Source organism: Bipolaris victoriae (assembly GCF_000527765.1).
Source record: "Bipolaris victoriae FI3 unplaced genomic scaffold scaffold_0, whole genome shotgun sequence".
Taxonomy (NCBI): domain Eukaryota; kingdom Fungi; phylum Ascomycota; class Dothideomycetes; order Pleosporales; family Pleosporaceae; genus Bipolaris; species Bipolaris victoriae.
In genome coordinates this window covers 852514-870365 of record NW_014575392.1, presented here as the reverse complement: position 1 = coordinate 870365, position 17852 = coordinate 852514, and the positions used below count along the sequence as shown (strand labels likewise).

At 51.1% G+C, this 17852-nt stretch overlaps 7 protein-coding genes across 7 annotated transcripts; 5 read left to right on the top strand and 2 right to left on the bottom strand.

The window, feature by feature from the left end:
• Nucleotides 1-1051: 1051 nt before the first annotated feature.
• On the top strand, nucleotides 1052-2825 carry COCVIDRAFT_11163 (hypothetical protein; the record flags this gene model as incomplete). Its single annotated transcript, XM_014707022.1, has 4 exons — nucleotides 1052-1366; nucleotides 1420-1877; nucleotides 1926-2209; nucleotides 2263-2825. 4 exons carry the CDS (start codon nucleotides 1052-1054, stop codon nucleotides 2823-2825), a joined length of 1620 nt encoding a protein of 539 aa, XP_014562508.1.
• Nucleotides 2826-3189: 364 nt separating this feature from the next.
• COCVIDRAFT_11162 (hypothetical protein) lies at nucleotides 3190-3819 on the bottom strand (the record flags this gene model as incomplete). Its single annotated transcript, XM_014707021.1, has 1 exon — nucleotides 3190-3819. The coding sequence occupies one exon, from the start codon at nucleotides 3817-3819 to the stop codon at nucleotides 3190-3192; it is 630 nt and encodes a 209-aa protein (XP_014562507.1).
• A 565-nt stretch (nucleotides 3820-4384) lies between these two features.
• Nucleotides 4385-4954, top strand: COCVIDRAFT_11161 (hypothetical protein; the record flags this gene model as incomplete). The annotated part of the gene is made up of 1 exon (XM_014707020.1): nucleotides 4385-4954. One exon carries the CDS (start codon nucleotides 4385-4387, stop codon nucleotides 4952-4954), a length of 570 nt encoding a protein of 189 aa, XP_014562506.1.
• An 829-nt stretch (nucleotides 4955-5783) lies between these two features.
• COCVIDRAFT_83340 (hypothetical protein) lies at nucleotides 5784-6752 on the top strand (the record flags this gene model as incomplete). Its single annotated transcript, XM_014707332.1, has 1 exon — nucleotides 5784-6752. One exon carries the CDS (start codon nucleotides 5784-5786, stop codon nucleotides 6750-6752), a length of 969 nt encoding a protein of 322 aa, XP_014562818.1.
• Nucleotides 6753-7024: 272 nt separating this feature from the next.
• On the bottom strand, nucleotides 7025-10641 carry COCVIDRAFT_32724 (hypothetical protein; the record flags this gene model as incomplete). Its single annotated transcript, XM_014707167.1, has 6 exons — nucleotides 7025-7713; nucleotides 7759-8022; nucleotides 8070-8982; nucleotides 9027-9495; nucleotides 9736-9917; nucleotides 10375-10641. 6 exons carry the CDS (start codon nucleotides 10639-10641, stop codon nucleotides 7025-7027), a joined length of 2784 nt encoding a protein of 927 aa, XP_014562653.1.
• Nucleotides 10642-10992: 351 nt separating this feature from the next.
• On the top strand, nucleotides 10993-14189 carry COCVIDRAFT_83886 (hypothetical protein; the record flags this gene model as incomplete). The annotated part of the gene is made up of 2 exons (XM_014707331.1): nucleotides 10993-11154; nucleotides 11214-14189. 2 exons carry the CDS (start codon nucleotides 10993-10995, stop codon nucleotides 14187-14189), a joined length of 3138 nt encoding a protein of 1045 aa, XP_014562817.1.
• A 952-nt stretch (nucleotides 14190-15141) lies between these two features.
• COCVIDRAFT_32722 (hypothetical protein) lies at nucleotides 15142-17555 on the top strand (the record flags this gene model as incomplete). Its single annotated transcript, XM_014707166.1, has 6 exons — nucleotides 15142-15282; nucleotides 15389-15596; nucleotides 15666-15727; nucleotides 15775-16186; nucleotides 16233-16802; nucleotides 17299-17555. 6 exons carry the CDS (start codon nucleotides 15142-15144, stop codon nucleotides 17553-17555), a joined length of 1650 nt encoding a protein of 549 aa, XP_014562652.1.
• Nucleotides 17556-17852: the final 297 nt, after the last annotated feature.

Here is a 17852-nt window from a genome sequence, read left to right as displayed (position 1 = left end):
TGAGGGCAGTCAGCGACGTCAGCGCGCGCCGCCAACGTGCACGAAGTGCCACGTTCAAGGCCACACAAGAACTCAGTGTAGAGCTAGATAACAAATTATATTCTTTAAGTCTTGTCTAATTTTATTGCGTTGTTGTGGATCAATTGCGCAGAACGTCGCGCCGGGTTTGGTGAGGTGGCCCATTAACTGATCCGGCCCACTTACTGATCCTTGACGTTATGTACACATGTTCTCACTCGATAACCATGTGTTGCGCAAAAGACAGATGATAGCTTGCAACAACAACATGCACTTGCTCTACAGTATGCCCAGCTGCTTGATATGCCTGCCCCATGCGCTGCAGTCTTGCGCGGCCTCTTGCGCGTGCATGTTCGACTGGGCCCCAGTTTCCATAGGAACTGGTGGGGATCTGAAGCCCAATTGGCCTTGTTGCTCTACACTCAAAACCTCAAACACGCGAGGCGTCACAGCTAGCCGGCTGCATGGTACCACCACCACTACCACCTCCTGCAGTCCGTCTACTGCAACGCTATTGACAACCATATTATCCCGTCTTCGCCCAAGGCGGGGTACACTTGTTACTACGACACTTCCATGTTGTCATTGAAAAACAAAGGTACAATCTAGTGTCTTTGCATCTTTTCAGCATGGTCAAGTTTCGTGCCTGCAGCCAGTACTCTAGTCTGCTCTCCACCAGCCACATGCCGGAGCTTCCCATCTAGCACTGCAGATTCGGGAACATCACGCAGCTCAACTTGGCAGTCGTTGGTGAGCTAGCCACCAACAAGATCAGCCAAAAAAAAAGTGACTAGATAGCTACTATGAATCACGTGCATCGTAGTCCATGTTTGATGCTTACACGAGTCACTCTCTCCATATCAAGTCAGAGTAAGTACACTACTGCGCGCCGCCAGTGAGCCAATCAGAGTCGCCCCACCTCCGAACGGGCCTTCAAATCTCCGACTTGTTTCCACTTTCGACTCATCGCAAGCAACCCCACGTTATACGACTCGACTCAACCCCAATACCAAACCGCTGCACACTCGCAAACATGCCAGGAACACGGGGCCCAGTCCCAGTGCCGCTCGAAACAAAAGGCCAAAACCTCACCCAGGACATCCTCGACCTTCTCGACACAGAGGAGCCCCTCCGCACAGATGAAGACTTCCCCGCAATCTCCCAGGCCGAAATCAAGGCCGCACTCGACAGGCTAGCCAGCAGATCCATGGTCGAATACAAGTCACTAGACTCGGAAAAGGTCGTCCTCACTCCCGAATCCGAGGGCATAGTCGCAGAGGGAAGCCACGAGTTCAAGGTTTGGAAGTTGGTCAAAGAGAGGGGCAGCGTCCCAATCGCTGAACTACCGGTACGTGCAGGATGCACTACGAACTAGCGACATGCAATTGACAAGAGACACAGACCATCTTTGGAAAAGAAGTCGCTAGCGTTGGACAGGGCAATGGCTTCAAGAACAAGTGGATCAAGAAAGACGGAGACAACCTAGTCCTCATACAGACCGAAGAGCCCGCAGACACCACCCGCCAATTACTGCAGGGTATCAAAGACACACAGTCGCTCGACGACTCGAAGCTCCTTGCCCAGCTGAAGAAGAAGAAGCTCGTGACTGTCACCAAGGTCATCACATACACAATCACAAAGGGTCCAAAGTATGCAAAGGAAATTCCCGTAGAGCACACCGACCTGACGGCCGAGCTGCTCACAAACGACGCATGGAAGACTGCAAACTTCAAGCCATACAACTTTGCTGCACTCGGAGCCAACCAAGATGCCGGCGCATTACATCCTCTGAACAAGGTCAGACAGGAGTTCCGCAACATTTTCTTCTCACAAGGCTTCGTCGAGATGCCAACCGGACAGTAAGTTTCTGGGTCTGAATTAAGCGCATGACCAACTGACATTACTAGCTTCGTCGACACAGGCTTCTGGAACTTTGACGCCCTTTTCGTACCACAGCAACATCCTGCGCGCGACATGCAAGACACCTTCTTCGTCTCGTATCCACCAAAAGCCGACAAGCCGCGATTAGACCCTGCAAATGAAGCAACCATGGAACGCATGGAGGCCGGATCAAAACGCCTCTTCTCCACACCAGAGAGCGAGAAGCGAGAAAAGAAGCCACGAGACTTTGAGAAATACTGGCAAGACGTCAAGCAGGTACACCAAGAAGGTGCTTTTGGCTCAATAGGATGTAGGTCGCATGTTTGGTTCAAGACCCTGGAATCTGCATACTGACAATTCCAGACCGATACCCATGGGAAGAAGACGAATCCCTCCGCCTTGTCCTTCGCACACATACCACCGCAGTCTCGACTTGGGCTCTCCACCGTCTTGCAGAAGACCCCCGTCCTGCGCGCTACTTCTCCATCGATCGTGTCTTCCGTAACGAAACCGTCGATGCTACCCACTTGGCCGAGTTCCACCAGATTGAAGGTGTCATTGCCGACTTTGGTCTCACTCTTGGTGGTCTCCAGCGTTTCCTCGAGGACTTCTTCAGCAACATGGGCATCACCAACCTGCGCTTCAAGCCCGCATACAACCCTTACACTGAGCCTTCCATGGAGGTCTTCGGCTACCACACTGGTCTAAAGAAGTGGCTCGAGATTGGCAACTCGGGCATGTTCAGGCCAGAGATGTTGGAACCCATGGGCCTACCCAAGGACATGCGCGTGTACGGATTTGGACTTTCGCTCGAGAGGCCGACCATGATGAAGTATGGCGTCAGTAATATCAGAGAGTTGTTGGGTCACAAGGTTGATTTGAGCTGGATTCGGGAACAGCCGGCTGTGCGCTTTGACAAGGACTAGGGCGTGGATAAGATGAACCTTTTGCTTGATTTGTTACGATAGGACACGGACATGGCCTACGCTACGGAGCTATGGTTTCAGTCTGCCATGGAAATGATATCCAAAAGAGACGCCGAGCGCTCTAAAATGAAAACTAGACTATCCTATACACTTTGATTTGGCTTGGTTGTTGCGTAAAATCAGTACCGCCTTGATGCTGGGATATGTTGTTAGGTGGTAGTCATTCCAAGCTTGTGGCTCTGCATTTGCCTCCGACTTGCCCTGCGCCATGTCTGTTGCTTTCATGTGCGTCGCTTGCTTCTCTTGTGCATTAAGCCCAGCATATGCGACATTCGGTCCTCCAACTTCTCTCAGCGCCCACTCCTCAATCCTTCTCTAAACTCATCCTAACCTCCTCCTCAACCCTCCTATTCCTCGCACCCCTATAAATCCAACTCTCACTTTCCCTTCCCCCACCCCATCTCGCCTTTGCCCAAACCAAGCCATCCTGACCAAGCCCAAACCCCAATCCAACCAGCAAACCCAAGCGTATCGTCCTCGCAGCCGTCGAAACCGGAAACTGATGCCACGCACTCCACACCCCGCCCGTCACCATTCCCGCAAGCGCACTACTAACAAAATCCCTACTCCCACTCACTCCTCTTTCAATCTTCCGTAAGTCCAACTCATCCACACCCTCCATCTCCTTCATCGTCCTCCCGGCCCTCCACGTCCCCCTAAAAACATCCAGACTCTCCTCTACTACAAAGAACACCATACTCCACGCTGCTATATACGTTCCTTTGCGCAGCCCTTCGACAATGCCGTAGCGCCATTTGTAGTAGTTTTTGGATTTGTGGTAGAGATACCAGCCCGGGTTGGAGATGGGGAGGCGGTGCGCGTTTTCGGCCCGGAAACGTAAAGAGGCCATGTGCCCCGCGGAGAGAGAGCCCAGGGTGAAGCCGGAGAGGAAGGAGAGGGTTGTGGTTAGGAGGAGGCGTCGGTCGAAGGGCATGTCGAGGCGGGGGGAGGTGGGGTGGGGGGGTTTGTGAGGGGGTGGGGTTGTTGAGGCGGGTTCTGAGGGCGCTGCGGAGGCCATTATGTGGTGTGTAGTATAGTTTTATGATGCCTACGTGGGCGTGGGTGGTTGTTGGGTTTGCGACTCTAGTGGTGGTGAGGGTTTGCGGTGGATGCGGAGGTGGTGCGGAGGTGATGGGCGGTGCGATTGTAATGCGGAGATTTTTCAGCAGTACGACTGTGTTTCGCTTTACGGTCTGGTGCAATGAAGCGTGAATTGATTGAGCCCAAGAATTGGGCGCTCAATGCGAATGAGGTCAATAAGTGAAAAGGTCAAGGTCAGTTCCGGCGCGCAAAAGTCCGCCAAATTCGATAAAATTGCCAAGACAGTTGCCGCATGACATCGTGTTACGCGTCTCCCTTTGTTCCCCCGCGTCTCCCCTCCACCCCTCCATAACACCACAACACTACTACCTTACCACACCATTCTACAAAACCAGACATTCCAATCTCTCACCCCCAATTCTTTCTTCTATCCAATTCGCCCACCTCACACAAAAAACATGACCACACCAACCCCCCAAACCTGGACCCTCCGTTTAAAATCCCATAAAACAACCGTCCTCCTACACATCGACCCCCTCCACACCTTCGACACCATAAAATCCGCCCTATACGACGCACTGCAGCAAACCGAACTCCGCCACTCAGAAACCGGCGCCGCAATTCCTCTCCCACCCTCACCCTCAGACATCCAGCTGGGCCGCCCACTCAACATCAACGACGCGCAGGAGGGGTTTAAGCTTGGGGAGTGGGAATACAGTGCGATTGATGAGGGAGAGGAGGTAGAAGGGAAGGGCAAGGGGAAAGCGAAAGCGGTAGCGACGGGGGGGAAGGGGGCGGCGAGTGCGAAACAGTGTCCGAAGGGGGCGGGGTTGAAGGATGGGGCTGTATTGGCGTTTCGGTGGGTGGGGGATGGGAGTTGGGAGGGTGAGCAAGAGGAGGATGAGGATGAAGAGGGTGGGGGGAGAAGGGAGGGGGATATGTGGGGGGTTAAGCTTGCGAGTTTTGAGGATGCGTATGGGGTTGAGAATGAAGGGGATGTTGGGGGTGGGAAGGAGTTTGAGGGGTGAATGGTTGGGTGGGTATGGATGGAAATTATGAAGTTGAGGCGCCTGAGATTAGGCCGTGGTTGGCTGGGGAGAGGGCATGAGGTTATATCGAGAAGAAGCAAAAGGGAAAATGCTGATTCGAGCGAGTATCGCCATGCAAGACGTGGGGTAGAAGAATTATTCGGGTGGACAGTGAAGACGACATGGGAGAAGGTTGTACAGCTGTCACTTGTAGGATACCAGAGATAGATGGCGAATAATCTTTCTACTAGAAAAATAGTAGCGATTTTGTAGAAATGCAATTCATACATACCTCTCATCTTTCTCACCCGCTACAAACATAACAACAAAAACGAGACAAAACAACCCACCACTTCCAACCCCCAACCAAAAAAAAATCATCAAATCATGAGGCGACTATATTGATTTTCTTCCAGTTACTAGAAAATAAAAAAAATATCACAAGACAGAAATTGTAAACGTCATTCCACCCGGCGTTAACCAGCCTGACTAAACGGAGATACCCCTAAACGCCAGACTGAACGCCTAAGCTCGGAGCCGAGCACGCTGGTCGGAGAAAGATGAGGATGTCCGAGTTGCGATTTTACAACACAAAGTATGTGATTTTATTGGTTCAATCTACAGGTGAATAGGTTGATTGGAGGTAAGTATGGGAGCAGTATCTTGATAAACTCCGGTGTGTATTAACTATCTTGCTCCATACGGCTTTGCCTGATACTTGTATAAATATAACATGAAGACCCGAGTAAAGAAAAGTCAGTATATCACAGCACCCACCTTCCCTCACCCATTCCATCATCCGATTCAATCGTCAAAAAGGACAAAGAAAATGGCCAAGCACACCCTCGCCATCCTCCCTGCAACAAGCACCCAAGGCCTCTCCCTCGCAACCCACATCCTCTCCACCCCCTCCCTCTCCAACCGCTACACCATCCGCGCCCTCGCTCGCAACACCGCACACTCCTCTCTCCTCCCCCTCTCAGCCCAAGGCGTCGAGATACGCCACGCCGACATGACCAACCCCTCCACCCTCACCACCGCCCTAACCGGGATATCCCACCTCTACTTCATGACCCCCACCACGCCCAACTACCTTCACACCCGGCCTTCCGAAACCCACCAAGTCCGCACCGTCTGCACCGCCGCTCTCGCCGCCGGTGTCCAATATATAGTCTACAGCTCCATGTCGCACCCCATCTCCCTCTCCAGCGGTGCGCTCAAAAACGTAACTCACTTCGACGTCAAAGCCGAGTGCGAACTCTACATTCGCCGGTTACCCCTCAAAAGCGCGTTTGTGGCGCCAGGAAGCTTTATGCAGAATTTGACGGGCATGATGAGGCCGCGCCGCACTTCGGAGACGGAAGCAAAAGAGGAGGGGGAAGAGGGAAAGGGGGTGTACGAAATGCACAACATTCTCCCCCCGGATACTAAAGTACCGTATCTTGATATTACGGAGGTGGGCAAGTGGATTGGAGCGGTTTTTGAGGATCCAGAGGGGTATGAGGGGAGGACGCTTATGGCGGCTGAGGGGTTTTATTCGCCAGAGGAGATCGCGAGGGTTGTGGGCAGGGTTGCGGGCAAGGAAGTGAGGCATGTTAGGGTGGGGGATGAGGTTGCAAAGGGATGGTTTCCCGAGGGGTCTAGGGAGCAGTTGTATGAAATGTATGTGTTGTTTAGGGAGTATGGGTATTTTGGCGAGGGAGGAGAGGAGGAGGTTACGTGGGCGAGGGAGCAGGTCAAGGGCGAGGTGACGGGGTTGGAGGGGTTTTTGAGGAGGATAGAGTATAAGCTTGAGTAACAGGTACTGGAGGCGTTAGGGAATGAGTCAGCGTGTAAAATAATTCTCAGTTTTCAAAAAATGCTACATAGCTTTATTCTCCTCCCTTCGTTCGATATTTGCTCTAAAAAGCCGTCGGTGTCTGCATATACTGCCACCCCCATTTTCATCCATCATACACGTCAAGCTTTGTTCCCAAGCGCCAAAACTCCAGTTATTACGCCATATTGTTTGTACACTCACATAATACATAAACATACGCGACCGTCAGCCATCACTTTTCGCCCACCTACCTAGAATCCAGTGTATCCCTGCTGCATATTCGGATCGATCGGATAACTCCACATTGCCATTGAATCCGGAATGAACAAGGCAGACAAGTCTGCATCTGAACCAGTGCCCAAGTCAAATTGCGTAAAGTCAAAGTTCATGTCGAAAGGAGGCTGTCCGCCAAGACCTATCATATCTGCTGTTGGCTGTGCAGCCATGTTGGGATACCAGTTTGACTGCAAGGCTTGCTGTGAGTGCTGCGCATGAGCTTGCAAAGCCGCTTGAGCCTGTTGCTGGGATCGAGACTGCGCTTGCGTCTGCTGTTGCTGCTGGGTGACATTGTTGCTGCCCATTGCAACTTCGGACAGGAGATGAAGCGGTGTTTGTTTTGCAGGCGATTGGCGGGTAGACGGCTTCGACTCATGGTTCGAGTTTTGCCTGGATTCATACTCCGCATCTGGCAGTTGTTCCTTGTCGGCCCCTGCCTTGATGTGTGCAAATCGTTCCTGAAGGCGTTTGGCAACAAAGTAGAATTTGCCATGCGGAGACTGACTATCACGGGAGACGATGGCGTTGAACATTGAAACCAACTGTTCGGTGTAGGCTTCAATTTGCAGGTCCTCTTTCTTGATGATGCTTCCCACTTCACCAGAACTTGTGACTGACACCCACATCTTCATTAAACAGACGATTGCGTAGATGGCTCGCACACCTGCTCTGATTAGCAACATGCCTCGGGAAAGTCAGGACGACTTACAAAAGATCACAGGCAAAGTCAGAAGAGTATCAAGCTCGATTCCAAGCATTGTATCAAGAATGCCGTGCGTGGCTTTAAGGCAGTCTCCAAGAGCGCCGATATGGGCTGGACCAACAGGTGCATCCTTCTTAGCTCCGGAAGCCGGCGGCGAAGAAATGGCATCCGAGGTGTACGGGGGTTGCAAGTCCGCAGAGCCTTGATTCTGATGCAGAGCAATCTCGTGTAGATAGAGATCTGTGACATGCTCCCCAAGCCGTAGAGTGGCTAAAAATAGTTAGCAACTATGTAGTGGTGAATTCCACGCAACTTACGATCAACGTCACCGAGATTATTATTCTCCTCCTTCAGCCCACTAAGCTCGTTTTCGAATATCTTCAAGGCGTAGATGACTTTGGGATCCGAAATGGCAACTTCGACTGAAGCGTCGTCCATGCGGAACTCGACCGAAATCTTTTCTCCAATATGTGCCAGCTTAACCTGTTGACAGAGCAGCTTGTCTGACGGAAGGGCTTCAGGAGAAGTTTCGAGGATGCGGACGCTCTCAGCCATGTAATTGGTCCAACGCAGGAGGATCGGTCGTCGCAAAACCATGGTAATGCTCATGCAGAGATAGTAGCACACAAGAAATGTTCTTCTGGCCTCAATACTCCCAGAGTCAGGATGGTACCGCTGAAATGGACCAACCGAAAGTTTCATCACATTGGGCGTCGCCTTTCTTCCCAGGCCCAAGTCGAGAGCCATGACAGCTGCGCAATTTACCATCATGTAAAAATTGTGCTGTTCAAAGTGGAGGGGTGGACGGTACCAAAGCACGGCGGCGTGCAATGCCTGGACAATCTCGATTGATTTTTCTCCGTTGCGCCAGATGATGTCGGCAAGTTGGTCCTTGAGAAGTTTGGTCAACTCACGTTGGGTGTCTTGCGAGACGAGTTGCTCTGCACTTCCATGCGAAGAGCCGGCCAAGATGGAAAGAAACAGAAGCGGCTTCTTCTCGCGGACCTCGCGAGCTGTAGTACCTGGAGGAAAAGGCACTGCTGGAAAATGGGGGCAGATCTCATTGACGTAGCGAAGAAAGACGCGCTCTGCAATTTCGGGAGCCATAAGATTGTCAATCAGAGGGTTGATGTGGCCATGGTCGGTATGGATCTTGCTCTTGGCCGGGCGTTTGATTTCGGGGTGCTCTGTAAGATCACGGTGGATAGCATCCATGGCCTCCGGGATTGACTATCATGTTAGTTTGCACTGACAAGACAAGCCGATGTACTCACATCGTGTGTACCGTCCAACCTCCTGCGCTTTCGGTCGGGGCCTCGCTGCATGCTCTGGGCTGGACTGTAGCCAGGGGGAATATCTGGATATCTACCCGCTGGTGGATTAGACCAATCTTGCTCGAGATTTCCCATGCGATAGGAACCCTCAGTGGGCATGGGTGCCATGCTGTGCTGCGGGAAGCCTCCCTGATGCCTAACGTCAGGCACTCCGGCCTTTTGCGCGTGCAGAGTTGCTGTCAACGCGTCAATCTTGCGTTCGAGCTCGGCCACGCGACTGTCTGCCTTTTTCTGGCGCTTGCGTGTCGGCGGCGTAGTGATGCATGGCCGGCCTGCTTTGGCGCATCGTCTGCATGGTAGATCTGGTCGTTCTTGGTCGCATCGCACTTTGAGTCCTCGACACGAATCGCAAGCCCTGGGGCGCTTCAGGTCGGCAGGGGATTTTGCAGAGCCCGGGGTATCGTTAATACTGTTGAAGAGGTCAGCGTGGGGTCAATGCGTGAGGTGTTGTGTTGGTATTCGTCGCTCTGCAGCGCCCGACGACGTGCGCGTCTTCATGGCAAGCGCAAAGCGGACACCGGCAGTCTACAGATAGCTTCGATCGCGTCGTTGGATCTGCAGAGAGCTGTGCCTGAGAAAGTGGTGATGCCGCTGGAGTGGCGGTGCGCTGCATTGTCGCGGCAGGTGGGAAATGGCTTCGGCAACGTACCCATCGTGGTCGCCTTCGTCTTCGTGGTCGTCATCATGGTGGTCTGCATCTGGTGCGGTTGGTGACGTCTGCTCGAGAGCGGGATCAAGTATGCTGCCGAGTGGGGCGGATTGCGACAGCTGCTGGGACTGGGAATGGTGTTGAGCGGTGGGCGAGGGCAGGTAATACGGATGTCCAGAGTTCTGCTGGGGTGCAGACGAGTAGAGCTGCTGCGAGCGCGGGGGCACCGATGAGGCGCTGGCAAAGAGCCTGGGATCTATCTGGCTCTGGTCTGCCATGAGACTGCAGTGCCGTAGACGTGTGGATGAAGGTCGGCGTCGGTGATCGTATAGTACCCGAACTTCCGCGGTCGACTGCGCCGCGGAAAAGGCTGGAGTTGGAGTGCCACGCCGGATGCGCTAGCCGGAATGGGACTAGTCGCGTAGACGAACCAAAATTCAGTGAGAGACGGTACGTAATGTCAGGCAGGACAGGATGAGAGTGTTGAGATGAGTAAGAAGAAGGAACATGTAATAATAGCATGGCAGTAATCATCATTCGGCTACTAGCTACTAGCTACTGGGCTGCAAACACGTAACAGTTCGTACAGTCATCATACATCAAAAGCTCCCTTCTTTCATGCCTTCAACCTGAGCTGACTGGCGGGATAATGGCCACTTCATCGCCCTCGCCAATCTGCTGCTCTGCATCCTCCTCGTTGACGTCTACATACTCCAGGTTGACCGTCAACGCACAGCTGCTCAGCACCTTGTCCTTCATGCCGGGATACCTGTCCTCGAGCAGAGCAAACAGGCCGCCCGCCTTGACCGGCGCAGGCAGGTGTTCGCTCGTCTTGCCCGTGAACGTTGAAGCGGCGGCAAAGTAGAGGATCGAGAAGTGGCCCGCAGGCGCTTTGCCAGGTGCCATGATGCCTATGCAACGTGTTAGGACCCGGTTGCAATAGCTTATCAAACACGCATCAAAGACGAGAGTTTCTATCAGGAATAAACGTGTTCCGCAGTCCGCCGCCGAAGCAACAGTCGGATAATACATGCTATAATTTTTGATACATCATAGAACGGGTGTGTTGTGAGGGAGAGCGACAGGATACATACCTATTGTGTGTTGGGTGTGAAGAAGAGAAGACGGCAAGTGCGGGACAAACATGTGAGTTCGCGCGGCGCTTTAGCGTCGGCGCACTGACCTTTAATGCAGAGCGCGCCTCCGCCGCATTTTTTGGCAGCGGCGACTGACGACATGATTCACACTCGACTCGCCATGTATCCTCGTATGCAGTCGACAGTTGGCAGCGTTTGCTTACGGTGCCAATGGCGTCTCATCAACAAATCTGGGCATTTTGCTCAACCTAACATCCGTCGTGGAATTTATACTATAAAAGTTGGGCAAACGCCTCGGCGGGCGTTGCATGCCACTACCACTGTATGTAGCCATGCCTTCACCTCGATAGAAATAATAAATCATATTCTGACCAGAAACAGCGCTTACAATTACCTTCCATATCCGAAACCTCTTCGCAAAATTTTGACCCTTCCCTTCTACCTCGTCCCAAAAATACTGCCATTCGAGACCATCTCATAAAGTGGCAAGACCAGTATGGAGGACCGACACCAGAAACACTTTCCGCATTTCGAAACTACCCTATGCGCGATGAAGTCTTGAACGGTCTTTCCAAACTCGCCCCTTCTTCAAAGGCCGACGAGGATACGAAGAAAAGCGAATGGGACGGTGCAGAGGAAGCTGAAGAGGACGATCTCATAACTATCGGCTTGTTCTTGAAACCTGGTGACGTGGTTGAACTTTCCCAGGCTGGCCGTGAGCCGGTGCTTGCTGTCTTTGTCCAACAACTAGACACTAGTAGCCAGCTCTTCTCAGTCAACGGCAGATGGACACATTCAAATCTTAAAAAGGTCACTTTCGCTATACAAGGCTGCATCGACCCTTCGCTCGTTGAGCCGCTTGTCCCGTTCCTACCTACAGATCCGACAAAAGCCAATCCTAAAGGCGAAGTCCATGTCCCTAGAGACCTTGCCTCTCCTGTCATAGCCTCTCTGGAACGTTTGACGCAAGAAGCAGAGCACATCTACCGCACAAATGCACCAACACTTGACACAGCCTATACAGTCTTGGCCGACGAAAAGATGACTCGCATGATGACATTGACACAAATCGCCAGGAAACTACTCTCACCCAATGATCCAAAATGGACACCGTCATCGGCTGCACTGCTAGCTGTACGCAAAGCACTCAATCACAACGAGTTCCGTTTTCGATCCGACTCTCGCAGCCACAGACTGACCAATGTCTTTGCTATTCGTCCAAAAGTAGACGTTCAAAATGTTGAAACTGTACATGAATGGATTCGAGAATACCGAGAGTATCTGGCTTTGAATGTCAACACGTCACATAATAACAAGCAGCAGCCTACCAAGGGCGCGGCTTATGTCAAGGACTTCCTCGATAAAGCGCGCAGGATCATCGCAAACAGCAGGAAATACCGTCAGCCAGAACATGGTGGCGTAGGGCCGAGTACTACATCCAAAGAGCCCAAGTCCGCCATAAAGGTCAAATGGGGTGAATCCTTCACGAGTGCTGACCAGCAAATCATCAATTTTTTGCAATCATGGGCACTCAACGATCAGTTTGCAGGCATGGCAGGCCTTCATGCCGCTTGCATTGGCCTGATCTCTGCCACGAATTGCTACGGACCAGGGGTAGTTCGGGATGAGGGAATTGCCGATGAAAGTCTCAGCAACATCAGACGTGCCACTGGATTGCTGTTCTTACAAGAGATTGGTGTAATCTCGCCCCACGAAAACCGCGCGCTCTACGATGAGCAATTGATGCTTCCCACCGTTCGCTTGTCACGCAACATCGAAGTGCTTAAAGACAAGGCAGAGCTCACGCGAAGAAATCCCGACTTCCGTGACTCAATGGCAGACTTACGCCGCGACTGGGGCACAACGACAGTCTACTGTGTTGACGATGTGGGTGCTAAGGAAATTGACGATGGCATTTCTATTGAGCGAGTCGAGGGATCCAATAAGGAAGATAATGAATTCTGGGTTCATGTCCATGTGGCCAATCCAACGGCATTCTTTGACAAAACCCACACACTTTCCGGTCTCGCTGCCCATATTACAGAAACAGTATACACCCCGGAGCGATCTTATCCTATGCTTCCGACTTGGGCGTCCGAAAGACATTTCAGTCTTGCCCGTGATCGCCCTGCCATTACGTTCAGCTCTCGTATCAACAAGCTCGGCATTGTGCTCGAGACAAAGATTCAGCACGGCATTATTCGAAACATGATCAGCCTCACCCCCTCTGAGCTTGCTAAGCTTTTGGGCGATGAGAATACCCTGAGCAGCCAACAATTCACTGTTGGTGGGGAGGTACCCCAAAGTGAGGAGCGGCCGCTTCCAAGCGTATCACCCAGTCAACTAGAGGAGCTCCGTGACCTGTATACTGCTGCAAAAGCACTATGGGAGAGTCGTAGAGCTGCTGGTGGCGTCCGATTCAATTCGAACAACGTGAGCGTCCAGGTCTATGAAAGCGCCACTACGCCTGGTTTGACTTGGCGTCCGCCTTCAATCAGTCGAGCACGTCATATTCAAGGAGACCCTATTATTGACTACAAGAACACCACGCCCAAAGAATTTTTGCCCTCAGACATTGGGCCCAAGAACATAGTCGAGGAGGTGATGATGTTGGCTGGTCAATCAGCAGCAAAATGGTGCGCGGAGCGGCAAATACCTGTCATGTACAGAGGCACAGTCGAACCTCCATCCCAAGAAAACCTGTCCGCAGAAGAACTCCGAGACGTCATAAATGAGCACCACAAAAAGCATGGAGATGTACCTGAACTTCTCGGTATACAGTTGATTCGTGCTTTGGGTAGGGCCATCACACATTATTCTTCATTGCCACACAAGATCATCGGAGTGCCCGGCTATGTCAAGGTCACCAGCCCCCTTCGTCGTTTCAGTGACATGATTGCACATTGGCAGATAGAAGCTGCCGTGCGATACGAAGCGCGGACCGGCAAAAAGTTCAACGCGCTTAACAAGGCTGCTTCATCACAAAACGTGCTGCCCTTCTCTCTCCGGCAGATCCAGGAATCAATTGTCACGCTGACACCTCGAGAGCGCATCATCTCAATAGCCAAGCGAGACGCAACACTCTACTGGGCTTCTCAGGCATTCCTCCGCGCTTTCAAGTACAAGGAAGCGCCGCTTCCCGAAATTTTCAAATTCCAGGTTCGACAAGTTCGAGAAGGTAGAGATGCAGTTGGTCAATTGCCTGAATATGGCTTTGTGGCTACCATGTTACAGTATGAAGGTGTTGAGGTGGGCGACGAGTGGGAGGTGAAGTTAGAGATGGTAGATGTCTTCGCTAGAGTCGTCTTCGTGAAGCCAGTTCGTCTCGTGCACCGCGACGAGAGCGCTGTTGTTTGAGCACAGGCACTATGGCTTGAAGGAGGTGAATCCAAAGAAGGATGATGCAAAGCCCCTTTGCTAGCTTCTGTAATGTGTTTACCGGCGATTTGAGTTGCCAATGATTTTGGTCTCTCGTTGCAAAGGAGGCGCTTTAGTGCGACATTTTGGAGCATGCACCCTCAACATTCTGCTAAATGTCAAATGGATCAGCCTCACGTATTCCGGCAGTCACATGAGCGGACCATGTCATGACGACCTGCAGCGAAAATTTACAAAGTCACGAGAAGGGGCCAACAGTCTTCGAAACCTAGATTCCAGCGACCACCAACACACTTGTATGTAAGCCACATATGCAATGCCGGAGATCGACCCAGTGCGGGAGGTGACGCACTCGTGTCAAGATCGTGGCGCTGTGGTGGCACATGCGCAGATAAACCGAGTTGACTGGCTACGTACATGTGCATGGATAGATTTGAGTGCGAGGACCAAAGTCTCGGGTCGTCGTGAGCGTTTTTCACCGCCGTCGGTGCTCCGATGGTACTTCCATCGTCTTGGCGATATCATTGTACAACGCCGCCACGACGCCATACAGCAGTGGCGTATGCATAATGCAATACAATTGATTTAGACATTGAACCGTTGGTTGAAGATTACTATCTTCATTGGTAGTACCTCCACACTGCAACTGTTTCTACTTGCCAACAAATAAGTGAGGCTAATGATTTTCGTTCACTGAACACAGCATTGAGTCTGGGCCAGATTTCTGGGGGCATATCTGGACGGTAGATGTCCGATAACAATGACTTTTTGAGCAACTGTAATTAACCTGTACAAATTCATCTCATGCTCTTCTCTCTCATAGCTGCCCGTATGCCCGAGGTGAACCAGTTTTCGACCACTTTGAAATTCCCTCTCTTTCCTCGTCCTTGACCATTCCCATAACACCAAACATGAACGTATCTCTTACGTCATGGGAGAAGTGTCATCTGAGCGAGGCTATGCTCTCCAACACCAAACTTCAGGCGAGAACATTATGATACGGAAAAAACAACTGCCACGGCTGCAAAGCCAGCCCCTTTCTTGTACAAAGTGTCGAGAACGGAAGGTGAAGGTTGGTTCTCACTGAACATGCCCCTAGATCTCTCTACAATAGGCTGGACACTTATAGCGCATTCGAATCAAATGGCCCCGTTCTTTGAATAGCTGATAGATGATAGTGTGACCACACGAAACCATGTCCAGCCTATTGTGTTCGTGGTCTTCCCCGTGAATGCCACTTCATAACTGAAGACGGCAATTACACCCCAATTCAGCAAAGTTACGAACTCCGTAAACTTCGGGCCGAGAATGTTCGACTGAAGGAGCGATTTCGCGTACTCGGTATACCAATATATGATAATCAATCTGATCACACCTCACCTCCAGGTTCACACACCGACAATGGGCTTAGCCCAGCGGGAAAACGGCGCTCTATGAAGCAGAACTGATGTCAAGAGTCTGAGTGGCAAGACAGCATATACTTTGGTTCACCCGGAATAGCCACTGTCATCAATGATGTGGGTAGATGTTGTAACCCGTGAGAACTTGGCTAACATTCCTTGAGTTTAGTTCGGTCAACACTGACAACCCGACAACATTGACACACATAATACCACGTCCAGTAGACATATTCACATCGGAAGACACCCCAGCGTATGCATTTGCCACGCTCTTCAGTGCTTCTTCTGGAGAATGTATTCCACAATTGCTCAGTTGTCTCCCCGCAAAACCTGAGTTGTCAGAATACATGGACGTATTTGAACATAGTGTGAGCATGCGTATCCCTGCAGAAGTATCCAGAGTTGAGACAGAGCGTTTTCTATCAGATGCTAAGAGTAACTCTCACTCCTGTCCGAGTATGCTGGCATTGATTCTCGCAGTCATTGCTCTTGGCGCGCAGCACTCGATATGGGGAAAGAACGGCAGCTGCGATGCCGCTAAAATGGAAGTAGAGGCGCAGAGAGGTAACGTCTACAGTAAGTCGGCCAAGACATATAGCTGCTCAGCTCACATTATCTGCAGTTGCCGCATCAATGCAGGCTTTACGATTGGCTTCGTTCATGCACAAGCCGTCTCTGGTGGCCATCCAAACACTCATATTGATCGGAAAGTACTTGGCCAATAGTGGAAGATTCTTAGACGCATTCATACTATTCGGCACTACTATCAGATTGGCTCATTCTATCGGTCTACATTGCAACCCGAAACATCTCACATCCTTCTCCCTAACTGAAGCGGAGGTCGCAACGCGTCAAAAGATTTGGTGGTACATGCTCCGAATCGACGAGGAGTATTCCATGACATTTGGGCGACCACTGGGAATCAGCAGCATTGGCGCTTGTTCCTGGCCCCAGGAACTCATAACAGATCCCAATATGCTGCGGCTCGGAGATTTCATAATGCAATTCACCGTGCTTTCTAGGCAGATTCTGCGCAGCGATCGACTCAATGATTCTCAGGTCGATGAGTTCACAAAAGAGCTTTGCGGTTTGTTGGAGACGATGCCTGAAACACTTCAGTTTGATCTTGCTTGGATTGATGCGGAAAGCACATCGTCACAAAGCCTCTGGTCACTCAGGACCATAGCGACCGGTACGCTGACCAATTTACTTTTGTTGATCCTATCTCATCTATTGGAGAACTACCAGTAGATGGAGCTTTTTATTCACGGCTTGGAATAAAACCAATGACATTCGGCGGAGCCTTTTCATATGCATAGCTTTCGCTGTTATTGGTATCCAGAGAGAAAAATATTATGTTCTCGATATGTTTACTTACAAGAAGCAGTTTTCCATTGCAAAGCCCGTACCTATATCATACTTCTTAAGGGACAGAGAATGCATCAAGGAGCGTTGAATGATCTCCAGGTCAGCAGAGATACTACACTGCATCAGCAAACCGTAAACCATTCTTGTTCAAACGGTTCATCACCCGCGCCGTCGCCGATAGCTTATATTCACGGTCGAGCTATCGTGATAACCTCATCAAAAGACATTCTTTCTGCATTTTGGTTCCTCCATCAGAAAAACCCATCAGCATTGAACTGATGGCGTCTTGAAGGCCAAACAAATTTGATTGATATTCAAAGAACTCGAAGGAAACAGCGTGCATAAACTTGCGAGGATCGCGGTTGAAAAGATTAGTCGAGGCCTCCAGACGCTGCACGACATTGTTGCACAATCACCACACGGCAATAATCAAAGCCACGATCGGCAAGAACACCATACTGCCGGGTATGGAGCTGAGGAAGACGGGGTATCACAAGGATGGACTGGGATTGAAAACGTCATGGGTCATACTGGCATGCAGCTGTTAGAGACCTATGATCTAGGAATACCATCATAAGAGACTTTTACTCTCATAAACTGGGGTATGCCTGATTCGTCAACCAAACACTCAAAAAAATGGAAATCAACAATGGGAGCAGAGTAACATGTCGAAATCAAGACCACATAACGAGGATACTAGGCAAAGCAGCAAATCGCTCGCACAACGCGCCACACCATCAACCAACGATCACACGCAGTAAAAACGTTACACAGCTCTAGCCTCATATGCAGATCACAATCGACTACCCCCCGCAGCCGCTGAAGACGATTGCAGCACAACATACTCATCACTACAAGCCGATCCGTCATCCCC